Raw genomic sequence first — 14,268 nt, forward strand, 5'->3', positions numbered from 1 at the left:
CTGCAGGTGTATTCTAATTTCTTTTTACCTAAAGATACAATTTAAACATGCAGCAGATTGCTCATTAATGACTTTAATCTTGTCACAGCTCATTCATGACTTTAGTCTTGCCACAGCCTTTTCATGCCTTTCATAATCTTGTTTTTCTTTTTTATTTGTTACAGAGATGAGGAGGAAGTGGAAGGTAATAATTTTATCATTTTCTGAATAGGTCCATCTTGAGCACCTGTCACACTCAGCCCACTCATAAACCACACACATAACATCAGCTACATCCACAGATGTTTTATCATTCTTTTCCAATTTTGGCATGAAAGTTCAATAAGTTATCACATTTGAGGTGCTTGTTGTCAATTCATGGTTGTTTTAGGGAAAGAGACGTGGTTTATGGTTGACTAGTGATTCAGAAGCACTGGGAAGGCATGTGTACTGCTGCTAAAATGTCCTTGGTTGCCTCCAGGACAGTGTTGGGAGGTATGGTTATACCTGTACTGCCTGCCCTTTTCAGGGCTCTCTACAATCTTACCTCTATGTTTTCTTTACCCACTTCATAATGAACCTACTCTTGTCTAGCTCAAACAGAAAAGTGTGAAAATCCCGGCATTTGCCTGTCATTTGAGTGCTTGGTTGTTTTTCCTGTCCCAGCACACGGTAAAGCAAATAACCGCTTGAAGCAGTTCTACCCGGTTATTTGCAGATCAACAGATTCACAATTGCTGGGTCTTCGACCCTGGTAAAAACCAAGGTCAAATTCCCGGGAATTTTGACCCGGGTTGACCCTTTCACATAGAAAAGGCACCAATCTTTATCCACAAATTACCGGGTGAAAGTGCTTTACCCGGTAAATTGGTTTTCTGTGTGAATGGGGAATAATGCTTACTTTAAACTCATGTTCCTGTAGGTACCTAACACCCAGGGCTGTATATATCTGAAATGTATTGGGAAGTAAGGTGTCCTAAAAGTAGCCAGACAGATGTAATAAATGTTGCAATATTGTTAACTCATGAATAAATATATAAATGGTATTTCACAAATATAACTTAAGTAGCATTAGCTACTGTTTCTAATTTAAAGCATATTTAAAGCATATAGTGAACAATGTTTAAATTTGACTTTAATAGCCATCAGAATATTCCTAAAGAAAGACATTCACAAAAAGTATTATTCGGTTTAATATCAGCTTATCTCACACTTATTTTAAAATAATTTCCCCATTGTGATTGTTGCTATGTCTTTATATTATACATAAATTATTTAACCACTTAAATGACGATTTCCCCCCCAAAAAAAAACACTTTGAAATTGTTTTTTTTTTTAAATGAGCGAAATACAGTAGGTGAAAAACCTTATCCAAAATGATTTTAGTTAAAAAAAAGAAAAAAATGTTTTTTAATTTAAAAAAACCTACATTTCTCAAACATCGGAATATTGGTCGGGAAGATCTGTAACATAGGAACATCGGTAACATCGCGACCATCGCGACATTTCTTTTTACCCCCAAGACAGCTGCCAGGTACACAGGGAGGGTCTGGGGGTGGCTTGGAGGGGCTGGGGGTTGTTTTACACTTTCCCAGTGGCTGCCATTGTCTGCAGCCGCTGGGTGGGGGCTCCTGCCGTGCTGATGGATCAGCAATGATCGGCAGAACGGCAACACTAAAGGGAGGGTGCAGGGAGGCAGAGGGACCTCCCGTTCCCTCTGACAGCAGCAGCGGAGGGAAGTTTCCCTTCCCTGCCTCTGCTAACACTGTTTTTCTGAATAGTCACATCCTGTGCGACCAGGTCAGTTAAAACACTGCCTGGTGTGGTTGCATCTGATGCGACTATGTCAGGCAAGTGGTTAAAGGGCGTTTCTCTGTTTGATGCACGGGACATTTGCATACATTCAAGTACATGAACTTTTTCTATACCACAAATATTTTTGGTTTTCTGGTGTCCAAGACTTAAATGCTTCGTTGGTAGAAAATATATGCAAGAATAAAATTCTCTACAGTTATTGTAATGTAAAGTAATGATAGAAGGTAAAGTGTTCAAAATACAATTCTGTGAGTCCCATGCAGTTTTTATTAATTCCAGAAGGAACAGGTTACTATTGTAACCCTTGGTTACGTATACTGATAATGTGCTATACACTACTAAACTATTGACATTCAGTGCCTCCACCCAAGCTTAACTCTAGATAATATATATTATTTTTTTTATTAGGCTGGCTTGGGGCAGCTAGTAATATTTCAATTTAATAGATAATATTAACACCCAGCTAATATTAACACCCTACACACTGCTTTCTTGTGTTTAAACAAAAGTAACAATTTTAATAGTGATGGTAATATAATATCACAAAAATTGTAATTTGACAAGAAAATACATTTTTGTAAGTCGCACGTTCCCTTCTAATCCTACCCTCAAGGCCTATACAGTTTTACCTGCATGCAATACAAAAAAAATTTACCTTTTGGTAGCTACCGAATATTGCCTAGGCAGATATATAAAAATATTCCTAGGTGTACACCTGGATTGCAATACTAAATGTTATGCATAACATACTTCATATATACATCAGGGTTGGATTACTATTCAGTAATTTTACAAAACTGTATTCAAGTCTAACATCTCATATATATATATATATATATGTATTATTACAAGGGCATATCCTTTGTTGCTGTTCAATAAATCAGTTTGTGTGCTGAACTCCTTCCAATCTCAATAAACAAACAAGGAGCGCTGAAACCAGATATAAAAAATATATTTTGTACAGCTTTATTAAAATATAATCCACATATATGACCACATTTAAAATAAATATAAGAATTACTTAAATCCTGTGCCTCTGACTCAATATAAATGTCCGTTAAGTTTTTTATATAAATCCATCCATATATGTACTGAGGTAAGTCTATATCAATTTCTCATGAGGATATATTTGGCATCCAAATTATATAGTCTCTGTGACCCAGTTTCTTATAACCACATATGCATGTGTGTCCACGGGGGAGAGCGCTGTGATGTTTAGATGTCTCCAGCGGTATGCTACGACCCCGAATTAGCAGTGTGAGCTGATGGATACTCACGGCAGCCGCAGCTGTGATAGTAAGATGTCTCCAGCGGTATACTGCGACCCCGGAATGATATAGCTGCAATGTGAGCTGATGGATACTCACAACTGCCGCAGCTTGTGATGAGCGGGGAGCGTGCCTCTTTAGCCAGGTCACGCTTCAGCAAAAACCCCGATTAGCGGCTCGCCTCTGACTCAATAAGTGCCCTCCTTACGCGTTTCTCCGCCACTAGGGCATGCGGTTTCGTCTGACGAAACCGCATGCCCTACTGGCGGAGAAACGCGTAAGGAGGGCACTTATCACCTGAATCCTGTTGTCTGACGACTCCTCACTTCTCTCTGTGGCTGCATCATTGGCCGGCGAGCCGCTAATCGGGGTTTTTGCTGAAGCGTGACCTGGCTAAAGAGGCACGCTCCCCGCTCATCACAAGCTGCGGCAGTTGTGAGTATCCATCAGCTCACATTGCAGCTATATCATTCCGGGGTCGCAGTATACCGCTGGAGACATCTTACTATCACAGCTGCTGCTGCCGTGAGTATCCATCAGCTCACACTGCTAATTCGGGGTCGTAGCATACCGCTGGAGACATCTAAACATCACAGCGCTCTCCCCCGTGGACACACATGCATATGTGGTTATAAGAAACTGGGTCACAGAGACTATATAATTTGGATGCCAAATATATCCTCATGAGAAATTGATATAGACTTACCTCAGTACATATATGGATGGATTTATATAAAAAACTTAACGGACATTTATATTGAGTCAGAGGCACAGGATTTAAGTAATTCTTATATTTATTTTAAATGTGGTCATATATGTGGATTATATTTTAATAAAGCTGTACAAAATATATTTTTTATATCTGGTTTCAGCGCTCCTTGTTTGTTTATTGTATAATTGTCTGTTTTATTTGGTGGAACAGTACCACCATTAGGAGCTGCAAAAACCGGATATTAACTAAATAGTGGTCATTAATTGACAATTTTATGGTTTGCTTGGTGGTTTAGTAAGCGCTGTGTTTTATAAGAATTATCCTTCCAATCTCGTTTAAGAGATAAATATGTTAATTGAATTTTCATATGTTCTCGTAGAACATGTTATTCTGACTTGGTGGATTCCACAGGGTAAATTATTCTTACCTAGCCAAACAGTATCTGTATCAGTTTTGTTTCCTTTACTACTGTATCCAATATATGGAAAGTCTGGCAGTGCTCCCAGAATATATATAGTTACTTTGTTGAGCCAAACAGCACTGATACAATTTATGTGTCTTTTAAAGTTACCAAAGTATCATTGAGCTTGCCTGACTGTGTACTTCAGATGTTTTTCTTATAGGCACACTATACTTGGAAAATCACTCCTTATATTGTAACTGGATAGGGTGGCTCGTTGTATTGAAAATGTTTGTGTATTAGGCTCAAAACTTTCTTGGTACTAGTGCTCTATAGTCCTTACATGCAGCTCATTAAATGTCAAAGTTCAAGATGAGCTGGTGCTATATCTCATTAAATGTCAAAGTTCAAGATGAGCTAGTGGTATATCATAGCTTAAGTGTCTGTGAGTACTGCAGGTGAATGCAAATTTTAGTTCTCACCCGTCCACGAATATCTGGACTCACAGCTTCCTCTGAAACGGCTTTACGATGCTCTGAGCTGGTATTGCTGACACTGTCTCTCCCTCAACTCTGTCCTCAGTAGCTTGGTCCCAACTACACCTGGCTCTCCCTCTCTCTCTCTGGCGCAGTAGGGTGATCGGCTGAACTTCTGCTGCCTTGACCCGGTTGGGCTCAGGATGGCGTTAACACCGAATGGCTCTCTCCGCTTTGCCTGCCATTGATGTATACAGCGAATAGTTGTGGCAGACAGAGATACCGTGGTGTACCTGGCTCTTAGTACCTAGCTTGCTGCCTCATAACCTTCCCCACAGTCCACTCTATGTTTACAGCAAGTGAAGTGGCTGTGAGTGTAGTCATGAGCATCGCTATAGTACCTATAGGCATGCATAGGATGTAGCTGCTTTAGTCTCCCTGCCGCTCACTGGATGTTTACAGCGAGAATGAGTGGCAGCCAGGGAAACCTCAGCACCACTACCCAATGCGCCTGTACCCAGGATTTTGCTCAGGTACTGGCCACAGTCCCACTGCTCATCCACTGCCCAATGTACAGCTCTTAGTGGCAGGGATAGCAAGTAGGAACAGCGCACTGACCGAGGGATCTGCAGACTGCCGGTCAGCGCTGAGGAGCCCCCTTTTATCTCTCTTCCTCCCCAGGCTCGTGCTGACCGGCAGATCGCCAATGGTATCCTCTCATCCCCGGCGCCAATCAGCGCGTCTCCCCGTCTCCAGCGGCTCGCGGTTAGAACAGCGAGCGCGTGAGTCTCTGCTTCCCGCCCGGCAGACTGTTACTACCGTGGCGCGTGAAGCAGATAGGTGTCTCGAGGCACTGTTCTTGCCGCCCTTGCAGGCTATCTCCATTCGGCTTGGAGCGGCAAGTAGGGACTCAGCCTATGACAGACTTCAGCTGTAAGTCTGTCAGACCAGCTGTCTATTGCTATAAACCACATGTCAACTACTACCAACATTGGACATAAATATACTATAACAACATAAATGAATTTCACTTACATAAACTTTTATATTATATATTTTTATATTATAGGTGCTATATAAATATTTATCTATTTATTTATTTATTTATTACATGGCTACATTCTCCCTCTGGTGATCTTTAAACTAAAGAAATCTCTTGAACTAAGATCACCATCAATAATTATTAAATAAAATAATATTTCAATGCCATGTATCCCTATAAGTCTCAGTTGGTCTCCCCAACTGGTCATATGTTAGGATTAGAGGTGGATGCCGCACCCTTTTTGAACGCTCCCTTGTTCTCCCTTCATGTATTACATCAATATTACTGGGTTGCGACTGTGATTCGGTTTCACAGTCTAAAAATATATCTTCTTCTTCCCTTTCGTCTACATTTTCCAAGAGTGAAATGTCCCTAACACCATGCTCTGGATCATTTTCTTGTCTATCCCTGTCAACTTTATTCTCCTGAATAAGTTCAGGCTGCATCTCAATATTCGACAGTTTAATAGCATTATCAAAAGTAGTGTCAATATCTTTATAATAACAACCATACCCTGCATCTTCTTCTTCTAGTTCACTCTCTATTTCTGGTTCAGATGTCACTCTACTTACTTCACTACTTTCTTTTGGGATGAAACTGTTACTGTTCCCTCTACATCCATCCAAGCGTACCTCTCTTCCTATTGGTAACAGATGTTGTCTATGATATGTAAGGAGTATATCCTCTCCTGACTCTGGTTTGATTTTATACACTGGTAAATCCACAAACTTTTCAACTACTATAAAAGGGTCTTCTCTCCATCTATTGGAAATTTTAAATTTCCTATTAACCCCAAGCCGTCTCAACAACACCCTGTCTCCAGGAACTAATTCCACATCTCTTATATTCCTCTCGTAACATGTTTTATTTTTATTTTCCAGTTTACTAGCAATTTGTGTTGCTAATTCATATGCTTGATCTAGTTCTTGACGCAGCTTTTCTACATATTTAGTGTGAGAAATAGGTGATTTCTTAATGGGAGTCACTCCTAAACTGATGTCAATGGGGAGTTTTGCTTCTCTTCAGAACATTAAGTAATAAGGTGAATGACCTGTTGTCTCATTTCTAGTACAATTGTACGCATGGACCAGCCGATTAATATGCCTCTTCCAATGCCACTTATCAAAAGGGTTCAATGTTCCCAACATGTTAAGTAAAGTTCTATTGAATCTTTCTGGCTGGGGATTTCCTTGCGGGTGATATGGAGTGGTTCGAGACTTTGCAACTCCACAGCAGTTACACAGTTCTTCTATGAGTTTACTCTCAAACTCCCTCCCCTGATCTGAGTGTAATCTGTTGGGTAATCCATAGTGGATAAAAAATTTCTCCCACAAGGTATTAGCCACTGTCACAGCTCTCTGATTAGGTGTCACATATGCTTGTGCATAACGCGTAAAATGGTCTGTTACCACTAATATATGACATTTCTTTTCCGGTTCTACCTCTAAAGTTAAATAATCCATACAAACTAAGTCCATAGGCCCACTACTGCGAACAGTAACTAATGGTGCCACTTTTGTTGGAAGAGTTTTACATGTAATGCAGTTTCCACATGTTTTGCAATAGGTTTCAACATCTTTCTCTATCCCTGGCCAATAAAATCTATCTGTCACTAATCCAGCAGTTTTATCACTTCCCAAGTGACCGTGTTTGTCATGTAGAGCTTGCAGCACCATTTCTCTGAATTTCTTAGGCAGCACCAGCTGGTATCCCTCCCGCTTTCCGAATTTCTGTTTTTTCCTATAGAGCAACCCATCTTTCATAATCAAATTTTTACGTTGCCTATATAGCAGATCTCTGTCTCTCTTGCTCACATTCGAATGTCTTGTACACCTTTTACCAGTTAATTGAGAAATTACATACCCTATTTGAGGGTCTTGACATTGCTCCTTCCTCATTTGCTGTTGTCTAATTCTGGGTAACCCCTCCATTTCCATTTTGCTTATCCAGCAGTAGGATAAAGGCAATACATTTGATTTTGCTCCTAACATAGATATATATCCTTCATGTTTAGGCATTGCATTTTGTGCCACACAAGTTTCTCGACAAATGCCTTTTATTTCCCCAGCTGGCACCTCTACCCACTCTTCACTACGGGTATTTTCAGCTAATTGGCCTGAGATTCGTGACAGACTATCAGCATCAATATTATTTATGCCAGGACGGTATTTTAAATTAAAATCATATATTGCCAATGCCGCTAACCACCGGTGACCAGTAGCATCTAATCTAGCGGTGGTCTGAATGTAAGTGAGGGGATTGTTGTCTGTATGCACTTCAAAAGTGACTCCATACAGGTAGTCATGGAATTTCTCCACTATACACCATTTAAGGGCCAAGAACTCCAATTTATGGGTTGGATACCTCCTTTCACTTTTTGACAATCCTCTACTGGCAAACGATAAAGGTTTAAGTTCATCGGAACATTTCTGGTACAATACCCCTCCTATCCCTTCTAGTGAAGCATCTACATGTACCACATATGGTAATTTAGGATTAGCATATGCCAGTATGGGAGCATTTGTTAAACACTGCTTTAAATTCAGAAATGCTTCTTCACATGCAGGTGTCCACCTGTCTCCGAACAAATCATTCACTTTGAATTTAAACTGAGTGGGTTCTACTTTCCCTTTCCCCCTCTGATTCTGTTTACTAGGATACCCTTTAGTAAGATCAGTAAGAGGTTTTGCTATTTTAGAGTAATTTGGTACAAACCGTCTATAATATCCACAAAATCCCAAATATGACCTTAATTCCTTCAATTTTGTGGGTTGTGGCCATTTGTTCACTGCCTCGACTTTAGATGGATCTGTGGATACCCCGTCTTTGCTTACAATATGCCCCAGGTATTTAACAGAGGACTGGCACATCCTACATTTGTCCAGAGACAATTTCAATCCCCCTTCTATCAATCTGTCCAGCACTTTCAACAATCTCCTATTATGCTCTTCCAAGCTGTTACCAAACACTATAATGTCATCTAGATATACAATGACTTCTCTGTAATTCATATCCCCAATTATTTTGTCCATTGTCCTTTGAAAAGTAGCTGGAGCACCTTTAATCCCCTGGGGCATACTTAAAAATTCAAAAAATCCCAAAGGACAAATAAAAGCTGTTTTTTCTCTATCCTTTGAACACATGGGTATTTGGTAGAATCCATTACGAAGATCTAGCACTGAAAACCAGCAACTCCCTTGTAGGCAGTCTAAGGCCTCGTCTATTTTAGGAACTACATATTGGTCCGGTACTGTTCGTTGATTAAGAGTCCTATAATCTACACACATTCTGAGCTTCCCATTTTTCTTTCGTGCTATTACTATTGGTGATGCATGGGAACTCTTAGACTCAATAATAACTTGGTTTTCTACTAATCCTTTTAAATGGGTTCGTACATCTTCAAAATCTGCTGGGGCAATTCGGCGGGATCTCTCTCTGAATGGAGTATCGTTTGTCAATTTTACTTGATGATCTACTCCTTTTACTCTGCCCAAATCCCATTCTCCCCTGGAATAAACCCCCTCTTTCTCTTTCAGGCTTTGAATCAATTTGTGTCTTTCTCCTTCTGATATACTACTCCCATCAAAACACATGTTAAATTCATCCCTTATTTCCTCACATTCAGATTGTACAAGTGCAACAGATGTGGTCACAGGGTGCTGTGATTTTTTACTGCTGCACCATTCCATAAGGGCACCATACAATTGTGTATTAGTTCCTACAATTATAGAGACATCCTCTCCTCCCTGAGGTACTTCGGGGCATATAAGTGCAATGAATGGTATTAACACCGCATCTCTACTGGACTAATTTATAAATTCAATTTCTGTCTCTATGTATCCCAAATATGGGTACCTTTCTGTACTTAATCCCCATATCACTAATCCAGTTAAAGGTTTTAGTGGTACCTCTGATAACTTATCTCTATACCATGGTTCAAATATAATAGATACTTGTGAACCGCTATCAAGCAGTACCTCGCAAGGATGTCCATTAATTCTAGCCTCTGTCATTGGGATGGGTCCTAATATACCTTCTGGCAATACTCCACTCCACCACGAATTCCCCATTGCATTTATGCTGATATCTAGGGGGCCAGTGCGGGGGTCATAGGCCGCCCTCGTCTGTTTCCCCTTTCCGTGACCTGATCAGTATTTGTTTGGTTTCCTAGACTTTGACTACATTCAGCAGCTCTGTGTCCTAATTCTCCACATGTGTAACAGCCTCTTTGTCTATACCTATACCCCCTTCCCATACCTCGCACTGGAGGATAATTAACATTAGTATTACTTTGAGGTACGTTTGCTCTGCTCTGTGAAGATATGAATTGGTCTATCTTTTTATTCTGTTCTTCAATCATTTTACAAATCTTCTCCTCTAATATACTACTTTCCACAGTTGGACATACTACTTTTACTTTCTTGACTGTGCGTTCCCGCATATCAATCATTGTTTCCTCCATTTTAATTTCTTTCATCAATTCATTGAAAGTTGGAGGGGATTTACTTATCTCTGAGCACCTCAACTTTTGTGCAATAGGGTCTTTAGTTAAAGCACCTCTCAATCACTGTTTCACCCTGTTCTCATCTACTTCTGTTTTCTTCATTCCCCCTTTCTCTATTATCTTGTATAACAATCTGTCTAACCGGAACAGATAAGTACTTAACTTTTCTCCAGTCTCCTGAAATGTATGGTGTAGCCTGGATATTAGGTCCCCTACATCCTCTAATGTTCCATAGGCATAATCTAATGCCTCAAAGTACGTTTCAAGAGTGGCTTTGGGATTACTTCTCCTTGCCGCTTGGATTACTCCCATTGCTGGCCCACGCAAACTTTCTACCACCCTCTGATGTTTTATGTGATCAGGACATTGCCACTCTTCCGTTTGCTGAATGGCTGCTTCTTTCCATACCTCATATGTTTCCTCCCCTTGAGGTACAGGCTGCAACCCTGAAAACACCCTTAATCTACGGTAACTTCCTTCATAGTGCCAACGTTCTAATTGCGTGACAACTCTGTCCACTATAGTCTCAAATTGGGATCCTAGTTTTTCCTCATTTGTATTTACTGGAGTATTATTATCTTCTACTCCCTCAGCACTATTCCCATTACTCTCTCTTTGTCCTACATTAACATCCCCTGTAGATGCGTCTATGATTCTGTCATCACCCTCACTTACTGCAGGTATAATAATGCTCCAACGCCTACCAGTATCTTTATCTGCCATCATCATTGCAGGGATTAAATAGGGATCTAATTCATTTTTAGTCTCTATCAAAATGGCGCATACCATTCCCAATTCCCCTCTCCATTTATCAATCACTTGGGGTTGTACTACACCAAATAGAGTACCTATTTGAGAAATAACATCTGCATCTGAGAATTCCGAGAAGTTTCCCACTACAGCTATGCATTTACGTGGGTTTTTCCTTTTCTGCTAACTCCAAAGGAAAATATCTTTCCCTGTTATACTTTCCATACTGACTACCTTTTAGTTTAAGCTGATGCAATGGGGGTACTCCTATTAATTGGGATCTCAGCAGTGCCTCCACTATGTAACCCTTGGTTACGTATACTGATAATGTGCTATACACTACTAAACTATTGACATTCAGTGCCTCCACCCAAGCTTAACTCTAGATGATATATATTATTTTTTTTATTAGGCTGGCTTGGGGCAGCTAGTAATATTTCAATTTAATAGATAATATTAACACCCAGCTAATATTAACACCCTACACACTGCTTTCTTGTGTTTAAACAAAAGTAACAATTTTAATAGTGATGATAATATAATATCACAAAAATTGTAATTTGACAAGAAAATACATTTTTGTAAGTCGCACGTTCCCTTCTAATCCTACCCTCAAGGCCTATACAGTTTTACCTGCATGCAATACAAAAAAAATTACCTTTTGGTAGCTACCGAATATTGCCTAGGCAGATATATAAAAATATTCCTAGGTGTACACCTGGATTGCAATACTAAATGTTATGCATAACATACTTCATATATACATCAGGGTTGGATTACTATTCAGTAATTTTACAAAACTGTATTCAAGTCTTAATATCTCATATATATATATATATATATTATTACAAGGGCATATCCTTTGTTGCTGTTCAATAAATCAGTTTGTGTGCTGAACTCCTTCCAATCTCGTTTTAGAGATAAATATGTTAATTGAATTTTCATATGTTCTCGTAGAACATGTTATTCTGACTTGGTGGATTCCACAGGGTAAATTATTCTTACCTAGCCAAACAGTATCTGTATCAGTTTTGTTTCCTTTACTACTGTATCCAATATATGGAAAGTCTGGCAGTGCTCCCAGAATATATATAGTTACTTTGTTGAGCCAAACAGCACTGATACAATTTATGTGTCTTTTAAAGTTACCAAAGTATCATTGAGCTTGCCTGACTGTGTACTTCAGATGTTTTCCTTATAGGCACACTATACTTGGAAAATCACTCCTTATATTGTAACTGGATAGGGTGGCTCGTTGTATTGAAAATGTTTGTGTATTAGGCTCAAAACTTTCTTGGTACTAGTGCTCTATAGTCCTTACATGCAGCTCATTAAATGTCAAAGTTCAAGATGAGCTGGTGGTATATCTCATTAAATGTCAAAGTTCAAGATGAGCTAGTGGTATATCATAGCTTAAGTGTCTGTGAGTACTGCAGGTGAATGCAAATTTTAGTTCTCACCCGTCCACGAATATCTGGACTCACAGCTTCCTCTGAAACGGCTTTACGATGCTCTGAGCTGGTATTGCTGACACTGTCTCTCCCTCAACTCTGTCCTCAGTAGCTTGGTCCCAACTACACCTGGCTCTCCCTCTCTCTCTCTCTGGCGCAGTAGGGTGATCGGCTGAACTTCTGCTGCCTTGACCCGGTTGGGCTCAGGATGGCGTTAACACCGAATGGCTCTCTCCGCTTTGCCTGCCACTGATGTATACAGCGAATAGTTGTGGCAGACAGAGATACCGTGGTGTACCTGGCTCTTAGTACCTAGCTTGCTGCCTCATAACCTTCCCCACAGTCCACTCTATGTTTACAGCAAGTGAAGTGGCTGTGAGTGTAGTCATGAGCATCGCTATAGTACCTATAGGCATGCATAGGATGTAGCTGCTTTAGTCTCCCTGCCGCTCACTGGATGTTTACAGCGAGAATGAGTGGCAGCCAGGGAAACCTCAGCACCACTACCCAATGCGCCTGTACCCAGGATTTTGCTCAGGTACTGGCCACAGTCCCACTGCTCATCCACTGCCCAATGTACAGCTCTTAGTGGCAGGGATAGCAAGTAGGAACAGCGCACTGACCGAGGGATCTGCAGACTGCCGGTCAGCGCTGAGGAGCCCCCTTTTATCTCTCCCCCTCCCCAGGCTCGTGCTGACCGGCAGATCCCCATTGGTGGCCTCTCATCCCCGGCGCCAATCAGCGCGTCTCCCCGTCTCCAGCGGCTCGCGGTTAGAACAGCGAGCGCGTGAGTCTCAGCTTCCCGCCCGGCTGACTGTTACTACCGTGGCGCGTGAAGCAGATAGGTGTCTCGAGGCACTGTTCTTGCCGCCCTTGCAGGCTATCTCCATTCGGCTTGGAGCGGCAAGTAGGGACTCAGCCTATGACAGACTTCAGCTGTAAGTCTGTCAGACCAGCTGTCTATTGCTATAAACCACATGTCAACTACTACCAACATTGGACATAAATATACTATAACAACATAAATGAATTTCACTTACATTAACTTTTATATTATATATTTTTATATTATAGGTGCTATATAAATATTTATCTATTTATTTATTTATTTATTACATGGCTACATTATAGTGAATTTTTTTCTGGTGTATGTAAGATTTGAGGGTATAATTATTAAAAAGGCAATTTTGGTTTTCAGTTGATTTTCAGTTGATTCTGTATCACAGGTATTTACTAAAGTCAAAATCAACTCAAAACTGATCCAAAATCGACTAAAATAGAACTTTATACTTAAATAGAGCTACGATAGAACCTTCAATACTTTAACATAGAGTTCAATTCCTAACCCATATTTACTAAGTCGATTTGCAAATCGACTCAAAATCACCATTTTCAATAGAACCATCAGAAATAGTTCTATTTGATTTTATATCATGTAGAATTGTCTGAAACCTCAATATGTTGGGAAACACATTGGAGACAAGCATGTGGGGTACTCTGCATAAGTCATGGCACTGAAAGGCACAGCAATGATTTTTAAAAAATCATGGATATGAAAATTAGCCCAGGAATGAAGGCGTTTGTGGGTAATACAGTGCATGTGACCTGTTTTGGCCAATAGAAATGCTTTTGTATAATTTTGTCTATTTTGGGTCAATTTCTGAACGATTTTTATCAACTTTATTGATTTTTTTTTATCAATTTCAGGTCGATTTTTGATGAATAGAACACTTTCAGAACTTCATATAGAATTCACATCACACAGCAATTTTAAAAAAGGAACTCAAAATTTTAGAAAATGAGCTATTTGGAATAAGAAACACTGTAGTCCATTTTGTGGAGACTTTGGTTCTATTCTGGTCAATTTTAAA

The 14,268-nt window shown here is 40.0% G+C and overlaps 1 protein-coding gene across 1 annotated transcript; it reads right to left on the reverse strand.

Moving 5' to 3' along the window:
- Nucleotides 1-10,256: 10,256 nt before the first annotated feature.
- On the reverse strand, nt 10,257-10,985 carry LOC135005535 (paraneoplastic antigen Ma1 homolog). The gene has a single exon (XM_063951943.1). The coding sequence runs from the start codon at nt 10,983-10,985 to the stop codon at nt 10,257-10,259; it is 729 nt and encodes a 242-aa protein (XP_063808013.1).
- Nucleotides 10,986-14,268: the final 3,283 nt, after the last annotated feature.

The sequence above is a fragment of the Pseudophryne corroboree genome, chromosome 2 (assembly GCF_028390025.1).
Source record: "Pseudophryne corroboree isolate aPseCor3 chromosome 2, aPseCor3.hap2, whole genome shotgun sequence".
Classification (NCBI taxonomy): Eukaryota; Metazoa; Chordata; class Amphibia; order Anura; family Myobatrachidae; genus Pseudophryne; species Pseudophryne corroboree.